Genomic DNA, 21,404 nt, shown 5'->3' on the forward strand with positions numbered 1-21,404 from the left:
AAATTATAATAAACTAGTGGGCTGCGCCCCCTGCTCGCTAACGCTCGCCATCCCCCCCAAATTGCTACTCAATTTTATATGGTTTGCTTCGCAAACCAAGCTCGCTTCGCTCCCTACTAACTTAGGTACATTGCAAATGCACAAAATTCTAAGAATTCAAAACAATCATTCAAATCCATATAACAACTTTTTTTTAAAAAAAAAATTAAATCTTTTTAGTAAATACTAAGTCATTAAAATAAATTTGAATTCAAATGAAGGACATGTAACTCGTTAAACCTATTAGAAATGTGCTATAGTATAAAATCTTAAGATAAAATTTCTAAAACTGATCTCTTTAAAAAAGGTTAAAATTTTGGCTATAATTAAGTCTATTGAAAATTGAAATAAGTGAATTGCAATGGAAAAACCTGCATAAACAAATAAATTCTAGTAAAACAAATAAATTCGTAATATAAATCAAAAATCGTCAAATAAATTCGTAATACATAAGTTCGTGAAAAAAGCGCTTTCGACAAAATACTAAAAAAAGAGATCTATCGACAAAGACTACTCACTTCTGCCTAGCTTATGCTCTCTCTGGTTATTTCAGTTTCCGTTTTTAAAAGCGCTATATGTGGAACCATCTCAGCTAGATTTGGCATGTGACATTCTTAGCGGCATTCATTGGTCGATTTTCTAGCGTTGCCATTCGGGGAATTGTAATGAGGCTTTTTTTTGTCGCCGTGTAAGAGAAATATATATATAGATTTGAAAAAAAAATACAAAAGTCACTTTTAATCTTAAACCTTTACTGTTGACTAACAATAGAAAACCAACTAACATTAGTGGCCAGCTTAGTCACTATTACGAATTCACCGCCTCGTGGCTCCTCATTGCCTGGTATTGCATGGCGTTTTGGTATTACTACATTTCAATAAGTAATAAGAATAATAAAGTACAACTATTCTGTATTCTTAATTTCAACTCCAAGTTTTGTACGATCCCCTAAAAATTGTAAAAAAATTGAAATGCATTAGTCGGAAACCTGGTACGGCAGATATTAAATTCATATAAAAAAGGAAAAACAGTTGATTTTACACGGACCCTTCATAATACGATTTATATGGTTTACAGGTTGTACTAGTGTCTATAAAGTAATAGGAAATAAAAGATATTTCACAAAATATTTTTTCTGTTAATTTTTACACCTCTGGGAAACAATTAACTCATTTATTACATAAAAGCTCAAATCTTTCCTCATTTTCCTTTAGAACTCTACGCAAACGATTGAGAAACTTGTTACAGATACAGCTACTAGTTACAGCTGACAAGCACTGCTTCTTGAGGAATTTGGATCCCAAATCTGTATCAAACGCTTTTTGAATTTTTCGGCAGTTATCGCTTTCGTACTCTCAATCCTTAAGCACCTAAAATAATCAAATGAATTATTGCACAATATGATTCTTCAAACAATATAAAGCAAATAACAGATATGTATTTTAGTAATTCATTAATTAATAGCAGACAAAAAAACAATTTTGCATTAAATTATTAAAGGAAATATGTTCGTAAGCTGTACAGTTGTTGTCCTTATCTCGTATTTAACTTTGTGTAAGGGGCATTTTTTTTATGAAAGAGGAAGGTAGTTGGGTTTGATGGTATCACAAGGAAAAAAATCCAGAATAATTTTTAAATTTCTAGAAGAATTTCTTTATATTCAAAATTTCTGAATAGCTTAAATATGATAAATTATATAATCCTAATGGCACAAAATAGTTCGTTAAACTAGTAACTAAACAAAGCACATGTCTCAATTTTATGTATTCATTAATTAATAAAGCATAAAACAATCTTGCCTGTACTAAATTGTAAATACAAGTTGTTCTTATGTTGTACAGGTGTTGCCCTTTTGACGTGCTTAACTTTGTGTGAGGGACATCTTTTTCTGAAAGACGGATTCGTCGGTATTGGTCTCGACTTAAAAAAACTTGGAATCTCGGGAAGCTGTCCAGATTCTGTAAATGCAACTTGTCCGTGCGGTATCAAAGAAACTCCTATTAATGTACCCGTTTCTGTGTAAGTAATTTCTATTTTCAACCCTTTGTGTCCCTACCTTCAATCACCATACCAAAATTTTAAACTATTAATTACATCATTCAAAATGTTATATATAGATTTTTTTTAATGCAATGTTACAATTTAAAAAAAACTTTCTGTATAGGAATGTTTGTGTTCATGATAAATTTTAAAAATTTGGCCTAGCCCCCTTCCTTTTCGCTCCCGTGAAAATGACGGGGTGAGGTTTCACCCTCTGTTTCTCGCTCCCGTGATATTTCCTGTGCTGGAGTGTTCAGTAGTATTGCGCCATTAAGAATATAACTAATTAATTTCGTTTGCCCGGAAAACATTTTATTTCTTATTTTACATACCAGATATGCAGTACCAGGAATTTTTTAAGGTAATTGTAGATAGTTAGTTTATTTTAAACTAGATGTCAGCACTAATGAAATACGTGTGTTTGTGATTGGATAAAAAAAATAGGCACTTTTATGACGGTTTTCTTGAAAATTAACTGATCGTTAAGGGGTTAAATTAAAAGTACAATGTTTTCGCGATAGTTTCACTTTGATCACCAATTTCACAATTCGATATTCATATCTGAGGACAAGTTTATAAATAATGCTTTCTGATGGAGATGATTTGACAGGTTAGAATAATTTATAAAAATCGTATTCTCCATTTCATGTTCAAACCTAAGATTTCGGTACTTTTACTTTATGTTTTAGTTTGTATTGCATAATTTTGCCATCTTTCTAATTTTGTCAATTCTCAATAATCCGGCAATAACTAAAATTTAACATGTTAACTCAGCGGTATTAATAAATATAATGAGCATCCTTGATAAGACTTCACGTTAGCAAATGGCACCAAATATTATTATTTCTGCATCATTAGGTCCCGCAGTGGACTGATCGTTAAGACACGGTTTCCAGCAGATCACCGAAGTAAAGCATCACTGGCTGCGGTCAGTGTGCGGGTGGGTGACCACTTGGATCAATCTGCGTTGGGACCGAGGATGTGCGGTATTGGTTCTCGTTAAACTGTTCTACCGTAAAGTGCTCGACTTCGCGTGCAGGTCGTTGGACTACAGAAGAATGGGTGCCATCCCCTCTGCAGAGGATCAAAATTGTGATGGCTTGTCTTCGGATCATCCTCAGGGATGTTTCCCAGACCGTCGCCAATAGCCCATTGTGCAGCTCTAGTGTGACGAAAATTAACTGCAACAACAACAACAACAACTACATCATTAGATGACGAAATTTTTGTCAAAATAAGGGTTTTTGCTTGCACATATTTTTAACATTGATAGAGGTGATAAGATAAAAAATAAACCTTAAAATCTATCATCTGTTTTTGAAAATTGTTACTGTTTCGTTCATATGTTGTTTTAATGAAGCGCTAGAGCATAAAGGGTTAAAAAGAATATAAGTATTTAGGGTTAAAATCAATATTAAGAAGTCGCTAATATTTATCTGGTTTAGAATAAAGATAATTAAATCTACTGGTAGATCTAAATTTAGCCTAATTTGTCGTGACTATTAAAAATTTCACACCACTGGAAAACCTATTAACTTAAAAAAACGAGGTAACCGATTTCATAACTTAAATTGTCGTTTATGCTAATTAATTAGCATATTTATGGTCTGTCCCTTCCATCTTAAATCCAACCGTAGAACCAATTGTGATTCAGGGTGTTTTGCAGTTTAATTAATCGACCCATGAATCATGGATTGTTTGTATTTTTTTTAAAAGCGTAGCATCCATTTTTACAATCGTGAGCAAACCTTTTATATACGTTTATTAAATACTAGCTGAATCCCGTTTTTTTCACGGGGAGAGTAAAAAAATAAATAAAAAATAAATAAATCAGTATTGAGAAACACTACGAAATCATGCTCAAAATTGAAAATCATATACTGATCCAATTAAAGAACTTGGTGGAAGAACCAGGTAAGTGAAATTGTTAGGGGAATTAATGAATCAGAGAAAATAAAAGAAAGTAGTTGTATCAATACGGATATGTTTAATGTTACAGAACTGTTTTTGCCTTCACACAAATCTTAAAATAACTAATTACACCAGCTTTCAGTATGGTTGCATGATTTTTATTTCAAATTAGGCTGGGGTAAATAAATAAAAACTAAGAAATATTTGTCCCTCTACCTAATAAATTGGTAATAAAATAGTTTGGATGCATTTTTTTTTAGTTCTGAAAATGTAACTTACCTGGTTCTTCCACTAATTTTTTTCAAGTAATATAGTTTTCTTATTTAATATTAATTGTTAAACTTTTTGGTGGCTTTGCTTTATTGAAGTAAGCAAAACCCGTTTTTTGTAGTTTATCCCATTAGAACAAAGATAAAATGTATTTAGTATCACTTCGCATGATGCTATTGCACTATCAAGTAATTTTCTAAGGTACATATCCCTTTCGAGTACCGTAAAACGCTTATTTCCAAAGTATCAGTATGTACTACTAAGTATTGGTGCTGTCTTAATAATCATCAAATATATCAATATGATATTTAATGCCTTGATTAGTATATTTTGAACATATTACATAACCCTTCAACATTTAACTTTTGTGAAAAATACATTTATCAGTGACAGCCAACAAAAACCGAATTTAAAAAAAAAAAATGAAATAGAATTCTTATTAGAACTTGATAAGATTTTTGGAGCGTGGGCGTTTCTCTATCTGAACCTTTAATTTACTATTAAAATATGTATAAGTAGTAAAGAAACAAAATTCTTTATATTCTAATCCATTAAAATATTAATACACTATCTTTGCTACCGCCGAAAAAAATAATTTCTGAAATTCCGAAAATCCCGTTTTAGAATTGTTATCAAAACTGCACCAATTACCATAATACCAGTAGAACATATTAACGTCAGTAGAGCACAATAAGTAAGCGTCATCCGTAAATGGCGATTTTCTTCTGTTTTCCTAAACAAATATCCTATTTAACTTTTTTCCCCTTTAAATTCGCTTTTTAGCACATAGCTTGTTTTGTTTTATTTCAATTAATTCATATTATCAGTAGTAATTAAGCATTAGTGTCAATAATAATATCGTGATTTTTTACGGCTCCCCAAAATGAATAAGTATACAGTCTCCATTATTTTTGTGTCCCGCAGTGGACTGATCGTTAAGACACGGTTCCCAGCAGATCACCGAAGTCAAGCATCACTGGCTGCGGTCAGTGTGCGGGTGGGTGACCACTTGGATCAGCCTGCGTAGGAGCCGAGGGTGTGCGGTATTGGTCCTCGTTAAACTGTTCTACCGTAAAGTGCTCGACTTCGCGTGCAGGTCGTCGGGCCACCGAAGCGGGGGTGCCATCCCCTCTGCAGAGGTTCAAAATTGTGATGGCATGTCTTCGGATCATCCTCAGGGATGTTTCCCAGACCGTCGCCAATAGCCCATTGTGCAGCTCTAGTGCAACGTAAATGAACAACAACAACAAGAACAACATTATTTTTGCTTCTTAGTACTTAAGTATTTTTAATATCAATTAACATATTACTAACATCAATTAAGCATCATTGTCGTTAATGATAGTATGATGATTTCTTATGGTTCTTCTTGATAAATATCTTTACACCATCACTTTTGCGTTCTAATACAAAATAACTTAATTTTAACACTTTCATAAGATTGCACTGAATTTGAACGATACTGCGATGTACAACGCACTCAAATTTAATTTTTTTGTGTGTAAGTATTTTTGTATTTGTAGAATATAATTTAAGTTTATCGGAATCATATTTAATGTATTTTAAAAGATATATGGTATGTTCTTGCGTTTCAGGTGTACATATACTCATCGATGGAGGACAAAATGCAAGCCATGCAACGATGTAAAGGAAAATGAAGTCTGTTTACGATTTCAAACTTGCGAACAATGTCACTTGGACGGTGGAAATGAATGTGCCACCTGTCCACCCAATAAGTTCGGAAAATGGTGCGAAAACAGTAAGTTCTAGCTATTTTCTTCCTTTTGATTTGATGCTTTGTACATTTTCATCCAATGCGACTTTCGGATATTATTATGCTGCAAGTAACGATAAAATTAAAATAAATGCATGTTTGTGTTCATAAAATTAACATTCCTTTCCACCCATTGTAAATGTCTGGTACGCTTTTCGACCTTATTTTTCAATCATAATACTTGTTTGTATGTTGCTGTTACTTATCTCCAAAGGTCTGACGGCTTCAGACCAGATCCATAAACCCGTTGACGAGTAACAAGTCGGAAACAAGGAGAGGAGAAGTGTAAATTTCTTCCCGAAGAAGTCCCAAGCAGCCTGAAATATGTTCAGCTTCAGCTGAAGTCTGGTGTTGGTGGCATTTTGGGCAAAGAGGGTAGGATTTTATACCCTAAGAAAAAGTAAAAAATTTTAGATGTCCACTGGCAAGGTGTGAAAGGAAAGTATTGGTTTTTCTGTCGCATGGAAGAATGAACGACTATTCTGGCTTTCTAGCCCTATACCAATCATGAGTGGGAGGCACCGGCCAAATCCTCCTATTTAAGTTTTTCATCTGAGAAAAAAAGTTCTGGGTAGGTAAGTTCATCAGATGCAGAAGTTGGCAGGCTTCAATCGTCCTTTGCTAGACAGTCTGCCTTCTCGTTACCAAATCCACATGGGATGGGATCCACTGGAAATGACTACCATTGAACTTCGGCTATCATGTAGAGTTTAATGATGCAATATAGCTGGAGGAGACTATATTGCGTCATGACGACGTGACGTATTTAAGGTGACGAAATGAAATGGTTTCCCAATATGAGATTTGCTCTGAAACAAAAGATGAATGAAACAAACTTTGTACGAGTGAAAGAGTAAAATATCATTATACGATTTCACGGGGTCGAGGACGGGTGTTTACGCTGAAGTAGACAATTATATAAAATATCTGATTATTGGGTAGAACGATAGATAATATATTTATAGTATAATATATTTATGGTATAGATTTTATACATTGGCACAACTTCAACAAATGAATGAACTCAAGAATTGAATAAAATTACATAAAATTACTTTGCAGAAACAATACAAAATCCTTATGTAGTGTGTGTGTGTTTTTTTTTTTATAACCGTCGTTGAACAGCCGACACAGTTTTATGGGTTTACGACTACTTATGTTCAACTCCGTAGCCTTGCAATTTTGAACCCAATCCAGAAGAAAAGAGAACTCCTGGATCGAGTACCAGGAGAAATTTTGCCTTCGTGGATGACTTTTTGATGGAACTAACCAGCATTTGCGTTACATGGAGACGACGACCACGAGAGCCTCCCACGGTTAGCCTAACTGCAAGGGGACTCTAACCCATGATCCATCTACCACTGAGGATATTTCACGTCAGCACTGTGGTCGGTGCAAGCCGGATGCGGAATTCGTATTGACTGGGATTCGAACCCATTTCGCCTCATTGGAAGGCGAACGCTCTATCCTCTGAGCCATCGCAGCTCTATGTAGTGTGTTTAGCGAAAATTTTGAGAGCTGTCCAAAAGATGTACCCCTTGGAAATAACTTCCAAAGAAGCTATGGTAAATGATTTATGCACCAAGGCAAAGAAGATCGAACGTAGAAAAATACAGTCAAAAGAGAAAGTTGGGAAAAGATATAACAAATGAGACATCTGTGACACAAGAAACTCGTTTGATCGTGTGATCAAGAAATCAAAGAAACTGATTTTGTGATTTTACACGTTTTTTAACTTAAAATGTTTTATTGTTATTTTTTGGTTAAATCCTAAATGTTTAATCTAACTCTTACTCATTTTTATTTCCCTTCCAAAGATTACCAAGTAAATTGCATAAGTGCAAACGACTCGCTTAAGTTTATTTATTTATTTTTGTTCCCATAACAACGATTGCTTTTGGTGTTCTAGAAGTCTTAATGCAGTACTAAGTTGTAAACTTTTTAATACGTAATTACATTATCGAGGCCAAGAATTTTTTTCGATTTTGATATGATAAATGAGTAATTAACAATTATAGTAATTTATTTGAGAAGCATCATTTTTTTAGCTAATGTACCATTTCATTGGTATGGCACAAATATTGTTTTCTGGATAAAACGCCCGGTGGCTGAGTGGTAGCGCTTCTCGCTCCCATGCCACAGGTCCTGAGTTCGATCCTCGAACCGGGCAATGTTGACTCAGCCTTTCCTCCCTTCAGTGGGTTGATAAATGAGTACCAAATATGCTTGGGAACTAAAAACTGGGGGTTTCGCGTGCGGCTGACTACCTAACCGGAACATCTGCTCATGCACCCCCTAGCCCAAAGTCAAGAAAACTGAGATGGGCACAGTAGGCCTTGGCCCTCTATGGGCTGTCGTTCCACTGAGTTTAGAGTTTAGATAAAATATTCAATAAGTGCAATAACATTAGGATTTTTATAACAGTTGTTATTTAAACAAGAAATTTGTCATAAAATGAGTTGTTATTATATAATAAAATAAGAAGTAAAAAACTATGTTTTTCTTAGCAAACTAAAAAAGAGAAAATAATTTTATTTTTTGATACACCTAAACCAATCATTTTCCGAAAGACGTTGGTGAGAAATGTTTCTTAGTATCATAAACAGAACTCTATTTAAAATTTGAGAACTCTAGCTGATCTGAAAGTGGTCAAAATAGCGTTTGCCGGTAAAATTTATTCGATTATACAAATTATAATTGTAGATGTCAAGAACTAACATCAAAACTAGCATTGCCACCCTATACACAGCTCACTTTCAACATTTTAACAAGTTTGAAAAGCGGTCGAAATTTAGACGGTTGATAAATTCTTTTTTATATAATACTACGGTTATTAAATCTGCATCAGATGCTGGGAAATGAATGAAAAATTGAGATATCATGCAGTACGGAGCTTCATTTATAATGTAAGCACTCTGGCTAATCGAACAGTAGTCTAAGTTTCAATTGACCATACATTTCTTGTAGTAATAATATAGCGATAAATTCTGTTGGTGAAGTTTTCTGGAAATAAATATCATTAAATTTGCCATCAGGATGAAGCTCTGAATGATGTGCAAACACTCTAGTTTTTCGGAAAGTGGTCGGAATTTTTACGAGCGATCAATCACTTTGCTATAATATAGTTATAAATTCAATTTAAAATGACCAGGAATTAATCGAAACTGGAATTTTCGTCCAGCAAGGAGGTATCCTTATACTATGAGCACTCTAGCAATGCGTCAGAAAGTGGTCGGAAGTTTAACTGTTGTCAATATTTTCGGGATAAATTCTGCTTGATGTGGTAGGGAAATGATTAGAAATAATATTATAATTCAGCATGGAACTTTAGTCAATATTGAGTGCTCTAGCTAGTCTTAACATGATCGGAGAATTTTTTTTATTGACTATAAATTTTCTTTGATGGTGATCGCGATAAATTGTGCTGTTAGCGACCGGGAAATGATTGAAGTTTGCATTGAAGTTGGGTGTGAAGTTTCCGTACTCTACCTAGTTGGAAAGTAGCTTGCATTTTAACAGCAAGATTCCATTGACAGAAACATTTATTCCTCGAGATTCGATCGCAAAGCAAGATTTCATCAAGTTAATAAAAATTTAGTAAAATAAAAATCGTATTTTTAAGATATAAATTTTTTTTTTTAAATATATTTTTAAATATATTTGTAGGAAGAATTGAAACAAACTCTTTTTAATCTAATTTTTTGTAAAGTTGTCTATAATTTATTCTTTTAATTAAAATTCTATTCATTTTAGTCTTATTATTAACATATCTTTAACTCAAACATCGCATCCTATTAAAAAAACTAAATTTTAAAAAAAAGTTCGTGCAAGCGAGAAGTTTCTAACACGGAGAAAGAAAGCGAGATCGGTGAGAAATGTCGCCACGTATGGCAGCTCATTCCACGGTTTTTCTTTTCGTAACACAAAAGTTTCGAACAATTTTGAAGTTATTGTCATAACTCTCTAAAGTTAGACAGAGGAACTCTAAGTAATGTGAAAAACAACTCTTTATTTGCAGCTATTCAAAAATTGCACTTTTTATGCTTTTCGAATTTTTAACTGATCTCTCTATAATACATAGGTATCGCATAAATGCGTTTACCCTATAGCATATACTAATATGATTATGACCTGAGAATTTATTGTAAGTTAAATGAAAAAAAATTTAAAAAAATTATTTTTCCTATGTTTTAGCTTGCACCTGTGTGAATGGAGGAACGTGTGAACGAGATGGTAAATGCACTTGTTCGGATGAATATCATGGCCGAAACTGTGAAGTTAAAAAAGGTAAATACTACACTTTATTGTAAATTTATAAAACGATGGGTAGTTTCGACCAGAGCTCACATTACACATTGATCAATGCTCTGATAGCAGCAACAAGAGAGAAAAGCACACAAATTGATCATTAGCAGAAAATATTAAATCTAGCTTAGAGATTACATTGTGTCCGGAAAGTAATATCACTGAATTAATTGTGAAGCATAATACGCGTCCCAGTACACTGGTTATAATGTGTGAAGGAAACAATCAGCTTTTTAATGAGTAAACACTAAATAATCATCGTTTTTTAATTGAACTGCCATTTTTTGAAACGAGTTTTTTTTTTATCTCCTGTGAAAGCTGTCATTCAACTCTTGATGGATTGCTGCCATGTTTTGGTGAAACATAGCGATTTCACGTGGTAAAAACGGCTTTTAGTGGTGATTGATTGTCGAAATGCCTTGTCTACCAGTGGTACAAGCATTTTTTAAAGTCAGGAATAGGTCAGCAATAAAATTCGTGCTGGAAACCTAAAAAGGACTCCCACAGACGAAAATGTGACGTATATGTATGTATATAAACCTATATGTTCTTTACACACTTATTCATTCTGACATAAAATGAAGTAAGACAAAAATATAATTTGGAAAAAACATATAGCAAAACATAAAATTCCGACACCCGAATTAGATAAGACAGCCGACCGGCCTGTGTAGGGGTTAGGGAACGCCCTTGCATCAGAAAGGTTCTGGGTTCGAATCCCGGGCAAGGCATGGATGTTCTTTCCTGCTCTGTACTATCTGTCCCTGCTGTGGGAGCAACGTTGGCCCACCTAATATGGTGCCCCTGAAAAAGTGACCAACAAATCTGCCCTTCAGATGCCTGCATGACGTAGGTCATTCCCCAGGCGGGCATTGGGAAAAAAAAATTCGATAAGATCAAGCACTATGCAGCAATAAATTTGTTCCTCATTGCAATTTGTCATTCCTACAATTTTGATATCATATTGCGTCCTTTGCTGAAGTGATTTTGACTAGACTTTTGCTTCTCAACAAGCAGGATCGATATAGAATATATAACTGTTTTTTGAAACGAAATTCCATCTTCATGCATGCCAATGTTTCGACCTTGATCAAATTACAGATTTTGATCAAATCATAATTAAATGGGTTTTTTTTGTAGGCAAATCCCGATGTAGCGCTTTCAACGCACCTTGACATGCCTTCAAGATCTGTTACAGTATATCTATCTGTTATAGTATAGTATATAGTATAGCTAGGTATATAGGTTGACTTCTTTGACTAATAGGCAGTCAATTAATCTGAAACTTTAATACTTTTTAAGTCTTAGCCTGTTAATTATTTTCTATGCATTAAATTTAGTTTAAACAATTATTTCATGGCTGGACTTGTTAAATTAATTCTCTTTATTTTTATAAAGGTTGCAATCCCCCTGGTCCAATTATGCACCCAGTACAAGTTTTGCTCAGTCCTCCCAACATGCCGGTGACAGCTGTTTACAGTTGCCCTGAAGGTTACATATTGAAAGGATCAGCCATCAGCACCTGCCAACCGAATAAAAAGTGGTCTAGCAACCCACCAGTTTGTTGTAAGTTAATTGAAATTGACATAAAGTATTTAATATCACAAATATTTGTGAGCTATAATAAATTTAAATGGTTGTGAAACACATTAACCCCTTCCTTCTTTCTCCCGTGAAAATGACGGGGTGAAGTTTCGCCCTCTATTTCTCGCTCCCGTGATATTGACAGGCTGGAGTGTTCAGTAGTAACGCGCCGATAAGAATAAAACTAATTCATTTCTCTTGCCTGGAAAAAATTTTATTTCTCATTTTACACACTAGATGGCAGTACCAGGATATTTTTAAGGTAATTGTAGATAGTTTATTTTAAACTAGATATCAGCACTAATCAAATACATAATACAAATACAAAAGCCAAAAAAAATGGCACTTTTATGATCGTTTTCTTGAAAATTAACCGATCGCTTATGATCATTAAATATGTAAGGAATGCAAATAGAATTCAAAAAGGCATTAAGAATTGTGTTAAAAGTAAGCATTCCAGAAATCTTAATTTTTTTTAAAGTTATTCAAAAAGGAGAAGTACTGTGAAAAGTGAAAATATCGAAGTGCTTTTTCATACAATTGAGCAAGACAAGAAAGGCAATGGGGTTGTCGACCTGGAACCGTGTAGCCTATTCCAGAATTACCGTCATGTATATTTTTCGCCATTGCTGATGATTCGAATATATGTGATATTTCGTAATGTCTATCTCTTAATATATGTTTTTAGAATCTTTATCAAAAATGAAGTCATACTCATTAGGAGTCATAACGCTATCAAAATCGAACGAATATTAGTTAGAATTAAAAACACCAATAACTGACTGATTGCCAGACGTGAAGGATAAGGGAGTTGAAATGTGATTATTCGAAACGTACTTATTATTACTTCGTTTTTAACAAGGATTCATAAAATACATATTCAGGGTGTTCATTACGTAAAAATTGTTTGTGCCATCTTCAGACGCTTCACTGCAGAATTCCATACGTGCGGAATTTTACGTTTTGAACAAACTTTCTGCAGTTACATTGCAAATTTTGGTACGGTGTTTCATTGCATCATGTAAATTCACCTGATGAGCTTGCAACTGGGCCGGGATAGCCTGGTTGGCAGGGCGCTGGACTCACGTTCGTTAGAACGTGAGTTCGAATCTAGTCGACCGAAGACTCCTCGTGTAGTAAACGGTGACTGGTGCACGTTGTTAAATCTGTCAGGTCACAGGTTTGGTATTCAAAATCAAGCATTTGATTCCGTTGAAATTTAAATGTTCTGGTCGCTTAACATTTTAATATAATCAAAACTGTAAACATGTTTCCGCAGCTCCAGCGTGTCCTCTGCTAAGTGCACCAGCCAATGGGAAACTGAAATTTTCAAGTAATGAGCTGACTGAAGGTGTCACAGCTGAAACAGTCTGCAACCCTCACCACCGTCTCATTGGTGAGCAAGTTCTGACGTGTTTAAATGGTGGACATTGGAATGGAGAGTTACCTGTATGCGGTACGTAAGAAACATGATATTTTAAGTTATCTAAATTTTCTTAATTTTATGTTCATTTTATATTTTCTAATAAGTATTGTCAAAAATTACTTTCAGTTAGGTCCAGATTTATCTGCTTTTATACTAGTTTGTTTATTATGAGATAAACTGGCAGAGCTCACCGATTCGTTTAGCAAAATTAGTCAATTTTATTAAAATAATCACACCTTGACTTATTTAAATGCAATTTTCGGTAATATATATTAAAAAACATGAAACCAACATAAAATTAAGTCAATTTAGATAAATAAAAGTACCAAACCAAATCGTATGAATAGATAATCCATAAAAGGAAAGTACCCCTAGCTGCGTGCAAGAACAATTCCGGTCATGAGTGAGATATGTCATTCTTAATCCTTATAATGTACCTTACTTCCCCTCCAAGTTTAAACACGAAGTTTCGAGACACTCTGTGCAGCCTTTACGAACTTCGGCAGTTTTTTTCGGAATTCCAACATAGCATTACGTCTTGTAAGTGTAAAGATACATGCTCTCATCGTCTTGCCGCTTCTTTTTGTTTTACCGCATAATGTCACTCCAGTCTTCAAGCCCTTGGCAACACAAACACGAATGATTACCTAGTTCAAATAATAAAAAATACTTACAAAAATATTACTAAATTCCACTGAATTAAAGCCCACAAAGGATAAGAGGGCAATGAGGAAGCTGATAGACAGGCCAAATTAGCTTGTCAAAAATCAACAATAGATCTATATGACATACCATCAAAATAGACAACAAGAACAGAACTTATGAAGAATAACCTTTCAACACGGCAGCAAAGATGGGATAATAATGATACAAAGGGTCGACACACATACCAATTTATCCCAAAAGTCAGTAATCGAAAAATCTGCTCCTACTTCTATATCAATCAATTTCTAACTAACCATGGAGCCCAAGGTAGTTATTAGTCAAAATTATTCGAGGAAGACCCGAACTGTAAAGTTTGTAAAAGTTATGAAGATATCGAACACATATACTTACTTACTGTTTTTATTTAATATATAGAGAAAAAAAAAGAAGCCGAAAATTTCGAAGTATTTACTCTATAGTGTTTGACTATCGTAAAATTCACTGAGAAATCAACATATAATTAAATCCGTTTCAACATGTAATTATATACATTAAAATTAAAACTGGGCTTGAATATACGAAATTTCAGGTGCACATAGATATGTTGGGATTACTTAAAATAACATTTTCAATTATGCCAGCAATATATTTATTCATTTATCTTTTTTTTTTATAGAGAAATTGGCCTTCTGTCCGGACCCTGGAGACGTGAGAAATGCAGCGAGAAAAGTTCCTCCAGAATCAGTCAAGATAGGCGGGCACTTTTTGCAGGATAGTAGAATCAATTATAAATGCAGAATCGGATATGAGCAGATGGGATCCGCCACGATTCTGTGTCTCTTTGACGGAACATGGTCGGATGAATTGCCGTTTTGCATAAAAGGTAATGCGATTCGAATCTATCTAAATATCAAAAGCTTAGAGAATAAAATTGCTCTGCATTTTAAGTTGTTTTGCATTTACATTTTAATTACATTTACTGCTACGTATAGTGTGGCTTTCAGGAGAACTCCTAAAGACATTAGTCTCGCGTCATGGCGGGTACCATGGTTACGAGGGAAAGTCACTTTGAACAGGGGTGTGGAGTGAATAGTTTTGTCGTGATCTTTGCATAGGTCAGCGCGAGTAAACCAATCGACACCTTCATTTCTCCATTTCACCTCCATTAGAAATGTACTCTCGCTTGTTACCACAGCAACAGACAGTCCCAGACTTTTCGTCTGGAGGAGTTCTCTTCAAAGCCACACTATACATACTGCTGCATACTAGATTTGAAGTTTACTGCTGCTGAGTAATAAAGCTCAAAACTATTTTATTATAATGTCAGTATAGCGTGTGTGTAGTGAAATTTACTCTAAAATCTGGATATTTTAAAAAAATTGATTGAAAAAAAGGAAAATAACGTGGAAGCAACTTTTGCTAAAAAATAGACAAAATCTTATTTTTAGGAGAAAAAAAAGCATAATATATATTTTCTCAATTTTTCTTAAATATGTGAATTTCCATCGAAAAGTAAATTTTCGTTATTTGGAAGATTTTATTTACCAATTTTTTTCACCAACCCACTAGCTTCCACTCACTGACATACCCGAGTTCTTTATTGAGTAATATACTTCTTATCATTTCCGTAAACTGATAAACAAATAACAAGGTGTTTCGTAAAGAATCTTTATAAAAAATTGAAATTCTTTTAGAATTTTTATCAAAAATGAAGACAAAAAGAATGGACATTGATGATTGAAAATTAATATTCAATTGAGAAAGATACAAAAAGCTATCAAAATTAAAAAAAGTGGCTGTACAGAACAACAAAACCTGTTGGATTGCAGTTTGAAACGTGAGGATACTTCTGATAATCGTCTCTCAACTCGTGTCTTTTTTTCCGTAATGGAATAGTTTTTGGTGTTTCGTACACCCACTTTCTTCAACTGTGATTAAACTGTAACTTCAACTGTGAAACAAATTGCGGTAGCATTTTTTTCCTGTCTAGATATTAATTAACTACCCCGAATATGTATGTTTTTTTCTTGTTTTTTTAATTTTGTCGTGTATTTTTTAAATATATATTAAGGGAATTCACTATGAAACAACGTGTACATCCATTATGGGATTTTACTCGATTATTAATATGTAGTTATTTGAGAACTGAAAATCATTAAGAAAGTGTGGACTCATAATTTTGCTGAATGTATTACCGATTGAGGATTATGATCAATGTGAATAAGGATCTATTATGGGAGAATTTTTATGCTTATAGGGGATAGTTTTAATTTTAACTCCTTAACGATCGGTTAATTTTCAAGAAAATGGTCATAAAAGTGCCTATTTTTCTATCCCTGAGAATTGATTAGTGCTGACATCTGGTTTAAAATAAACTAACTATCTACAATTACCTTAAAAATATCCTGGTACTGCCATCTGGTGTGTAAAACTAGAAATAAAATATTTTCCAGGGGAAAAGAAATGAATTAGTTTTATTCTTATTGGCCCGTTACTACTGAACACTCCAGCCCGGAAATATCACGGGAGCGAGAAATAGAGAACAAAACCTCACCCCGACATTTTCACGGGAGCGAGAAGGAAGGGATTAAGTAACGCTTGTTACAGCTGTTGCCATTAGTACATCAGAGTTCAACATTTCATTATCTGAAATATTCTTTACGAACGTTTATCTTACTCTTAGTTTCATTACATGGGGTTTCTGTTAACTAGCGAAATAGAAAAGCCATTATTTTGAATAAATGATCTTGAACAGCTCATAGATGATGCTTTATTTAAAAACCCATTAGCTTACAAATTGGTTCAAAATTGCAAGGTCATAATTTTATCTGTTTCAAAAATATCAAAACATTGTGCATGTTAACGGTTTTCGTGGTTTTGGATATAGTGTCAGGCATCTAATCTAAGAAAACTTTCTTAGATTTTGTTATGAAATAAAATGGGCAAGTGTGCTCGACAAATTAATTAAATCGGTATAAATACTAAAGTAAATTGAAAGTATTACAATTTACATTAAATAGAAATAAATTTTTGCATTTTACGTTAGGCCGCGATAGCCTGGTTGGCAGAACAATGGACTGCCGTTCGCGAGAACGGGAGTTCGAATCCAGCTGGCCGAAGGCTTCCCGTGTAGTAAAATGGTGACTGGTGCATGTTAAATCTGTCGGTCATAAAGTCCTCCATGTTTCCACAACAAATTATACTTTCTGTGTACTGAATTAGAGATGAATCATTCTCTGGTTCAGGTTAAAATTACGATCTGTGGATGAGTGAATGGATGTATGAAGAGTGAATGGAGTATGAGTGAATGGATGTACGAGTCCGACCTATAAACGAGTCCGCCCTAGAAACGAGTGTGACGTATGAGTGGGGCGGAAGTCGAATTCTTGGTCATAGATGCTGGCGTTCTTGAGAAACAAAAACAATCGTACCCCCTCTTCCTTAATAATCGACGACAACAACAACAAGTTACGTTTTTCAGATAGACTAAAAATAAGAAAATAATTCAAATTTTGTCAAACTTAAAACAAAAAACATAGGGTGCATCTCTTTCGAAAGGCTCAAGGTCAATTTTTAATGGTGATAGAGGTTAATTACTAAAGTGATGCGCATCATATTTTTCATTTTATATCTGTCAGAAATAAAATCCTCTCCTTCTTTTTCGTCTACTTGAGAAACATATTTTCTAAATTTTTCATTTTATTTCATCACTTTTATTCTTTTTAGGAATGATTTTAGATTGTATTGGATTCAGGCTCTCCTGTCCTGAGCATTATAACTAGAAATAAGAGGTCGAAATTTTGATTGTTGATAAATTTTAATTAGCAATAAAATGGCTAAATAAATTATACTTGTGGAGAACGGGAACGATTAAAGCTTGTACTGTCATCCAGCAAAGTTCCTCAGTTCAGTTTTGAACCTTGTAACTAGCCGGAAAGGGGTCGAAAATTAAATCGACGCCTATACATGGTGAACAATTTTACTTCCTTAAATGATTATTTTCTTCCAGCATACAGCTTCCGTTAAAATTTAAGCATTCTAGTTATACTTTGTTCAGTGCGAACTGAGAGTGTCAACATAAAGGTTCCCTGCTTATCGGTTCCTCGCTGAGTCAGTGTTTCTTTTCTTACTTACCATTGATCAGATTAGAAGCGCTTGTCATAACTTTGACGGTGAAAGCCAAAAGTAATACCAAGTTTCCGGTAGTTCTACTTATATTCGCAATCACAGTTCTCACTGAACAGAGTATAACCGGAAAGTGGCTTAAGTTCTAACTGCAAGGTTCCAGAATAATAAGAAAATTCCAGTTCATAGCACGTCCTCACGTGGAAAAAATTTCTTTCAGATTTAAAACTATACCTACAAAAGAAATATTAAATTAAAATTTTAAAAAAATATATATAAAATTGTACCTACAAACGAAATGTATTTTTTTTCGAGCTAAGCCAAATCGTAGTTTTACGGCCTAGTTATGTTTTATCCTTTTAATTAGACATATTTGAATATTGCACTTATCTATATAAATTTATTTTTATTTTCCGTAGTTTCGTCTCTAAAAACAGACTGCCTCACAAAAGGATCTGAAATTGTTTCTGAGCCAGGGGTTCCGGTCAGGTTAGTTACATCTACGCCTTCTAGTTGCTTCAATAAAATACGAGTAGATGTTTTGAATTATAGTGAAAGTGTGAGGTTTCTTTGAAAAGTAAATATATATTAGGTGTATCATTACACTTTATTGCGAATTACGGCAACTCTGGCTTGCACCTTAAAAATTTAGTTTTTCTTTCTGCAGTTTGTTAAACATTTCTACACCAAGTTTATTTCATGTTTGCAACGGCTGAAGTTTATTTTTAATACCTCTAAAGGGAAATATCTTATTTAGAGATCATAGTAGGATTACTAGTTTAGTTTTCGTTACGAGAAACCATTTAATTGCCTTTATGAAATTTATAATAATTCATTGCGGTAAACTAATTTTTACAATAGCAGAGTGCCGAATCCACCTGTCCATTAAAAACATGTCCAGTTTATATTATATTCCATATGGAAATGTTGAACAGCTGAAGGAGAAAGGATTAAAACGGTAAAGTAATTTTTACAATAGCAGAGTGCCGAATCCACCTGTCCATTAAAAACATGTCCAGTTTATATTAGATCTCATATAGAAATGTGGAACAGCTGAAAGAGAAAGGATTAAATCGGTAAACTAATTTTTACAATAGCAGAGTGACGAATCCACCTGTCCATTAAAAACATGTCCAGTTTATATTATATTCCATATGGAAATGTTGAACAGCTGAAGGAGAAAGGATTAAAACGGTAAACTAATTTTTACAATAACAGAGTGCCGAATCAATCTGTCCATTAAAAACATGTCCAGTTTATATTAGATTCCATATAGAAATGTAGAACAGCTGAAAAAGAAAGGATTAAAACGGTAAACGAATTTGTACAATAGCAGAGTGCCGAATCCACCTGTCCATTAAATATATGTCCAGTTTATATTAGATTCCATATAGAAATGTGGAACAGCTGAAAAAGAAAGGATTAAAACGGTAAACTAATTTTTACAATAGCAGAGTGCCGAATCAATCTGTCCATTAAAAACATGTCCAGTTTTTATTAGATTCCATATAGAAGTGTGGAACAGCTGAAAGAGAAAGGATTAAAACGGTAAACTAATTTTTACAATAGCAGAGTGCCGAATCAATCTGTCCATTAAAAACATGTCCAGTTTTTATTAGATTCCATATAGAAGTGTGGAACAGCTGAAAGAGAAAGGATTAAAACGGTAAACTAATTTTTACAATAGCAGAGTGCCGAATCAATCTGTCCATCAAAAACATGTCCAGTTTATATTAGATTCCATATAGAAATGTGGAACAGCTGAAAGAGAAAGGATTAAATGTCAACAAGTGAAAGCCAGGGTAGAAATGGTTTTAAAATATTAGAATAAAGTGTCCTAGGAAAAACTTGAGATTGCATCAGAATTTGAATCTGATAGCAGAGTGATGAAATTCAAATATATCCATTTAGTAATAGAGTGTTTATCCTTAGAGTTGTCTGTCCACCTGAATGTGCCGATGAGGATTTCAATGTATGGGGAACTTCGATATACCGACAACATTCGTCGGTGTGCCAGGCAGCCATTCATTCAGCCAAAATTACAAATAGTGGAGGGCCGGTTGATATCATCAATAATGGAGAATATTCTCATTTCACTGGAAGTTTTTCGAACAACATTGAATCCAAGAGGTAAATTTACAATCATGTTTCTAGCAAAAAAAATATACAAAAATGAGATTAAAAATATTTAAATATGTTTTAAATAATTCTTTTTTAAATTCATGAAGTTTCTTGGTATATTGAGTCTTGTTAACGCTTACAGTCTTGTTAATTTTCCATATTCCATACTTAAACGGGTTGTTGTGCAAAATAAAGCAGACTAATTCTTTTATAGCGAAAGATAAACTGTTAATAGTGCAATATCAAAACAACTTTATTAATTATGAAATTTTACTATTTTAGTTTTGCAGATAGAGATGAAAGTTTTCGATTTGATAGATTACAGCCACAGCATCGTGTTGGAAACAATAAAGGTAAATAGATACATCAAAATGAAATGCGCAAAGAAAGGTGAATCAAAAAATTATACTTTTTTTAATGACATTATTTTGTTCCTTGTAAAATGTACTTTCTGATACGCATCTTCTTTAGAAGTCACGCACACAATTTTTTAATCATCTCTGGATTAAATTGTCTAAGAAAATGTGTTTGCTCCTTACTTTTAGTCATTTGTGTAGTTTCTTATAAACATGATTGTTTATTGCATCCACAAAAACTCTATTTTTAGTGTTAATAGAATTTTCGGTTAAAATGATATTAAAAAGAGAAGCTTCTTTTTTCCTTCAAAAAGTCTTTAAACACATGTTTGTATTTTTTTTTAAAATGACAGAATGCGATAAAGGATTGGTGAAGTTGGATCAAAAGTGTGCTTACATATCCAACAATCTTCGAACCAGACAGGAAGCAGAAGCAGTTTGCACCAACATGGGGTTGTCTCTCGAGTTACCCTCTTCATCCCAAGACAGACTCAGACTGGTTACTGAACTCAACATAAGAGGTAGTACCCATTCACAATTTCTCTGTTTATATATTATCATATTTATAAATATGAGAAACATGGTGAAATTGATATTGAAGTATTGAAGAGGAAAAAAGACAGAATGTTCCATATTGACAGCAAATAATCGGTATGAAATTATAATTATGAATGAATAAAGTTAAAAGATAAATTGGCGCAAATAAATTTTCAAGTGGAAAAATATTTCCTAACTTTAACCAATCACTATTGAGGTCAATAAATAAGAGATTAAACATTCTAAGATAAGTTTTCGTGAACATAAAATA

The 21,404-nt window shown here is 33.6% G+C and overlaps 1 protein-coding gene across 4 annotated transcripts in view; it reads left to right on the top strand.

The window, feature by feature from the left end:
* LOC107456777 (limulus clotting factor C) overlaps positions 1 to 21,404 on the top strand; it is a 43,551-nt gene that overhangs the window by 12,703 nt on the left and 9,444 nt on the right. For 2 of the 4 annotated variants that reach the window (XM_087168164.1, XM_087168162.1), the window contains exons 2-11: positions 1,881 to 2,058; positions 5,856 to 6,019; positions 10,229 to 10,321; positions 11,738 to 11,905; positions 13,203 to 13,379; positions 14,671 to 14,877; positions 18,539 to 18,608; positions 20,052 to 20,249; positions 20,523 to 20,593; positions 20,950 to 21,117. In XM_087168164.1, coding sequence (XP_087024290.1) covers positions 1,881 to 2,058; positions 5,856 to 6,019; positions 10,229 to 10,321; positions 11,738 to 11,905; positions 13,203 to 13,379; positions 14,671 to 14,877; positions 18,539 to 18,608; positions 20,052 to 20,249; positions 20,523 to 20,593; positions 20,950 to 21,117 — 1,494 coding nt within the window. The remainder of the gene's footprint in view (positions 1 to 1,880; positions 2,059 to 5,855; positions 6,020 to 10,228; positions 10,322 to 11,737; positions 11,906 to 13,202; positions 13,380 to 14,670; positions 14,878 to 18,538; positions 18,609 to 20,051; positions 20,250 to 20,522; positions 20,594 to 20,949; positions 21,118 to 21,404) is intronic. The other 2 variants (XM_087168173.1, XM_087168178.1) reach the window with 1 other exon arrangement.

Source organism: Parasteatoda tepidariorum, chromosome 1, assembly GCF_982258835.1.
Source record: "Parasteatoda tepidariorum strain Cologne lab strain chromosome 1, Ptep-v5.0, whole genome shotgun sequence".
In the NCBI taxonomy this organism is placed as follows: domain Eukaryota; kingdom Metazoa; phylum Arthropoda; class Arachnida; order Araneae; family Theridiidae; genus Parasteatoda; species Parasteatoda tepidariorum.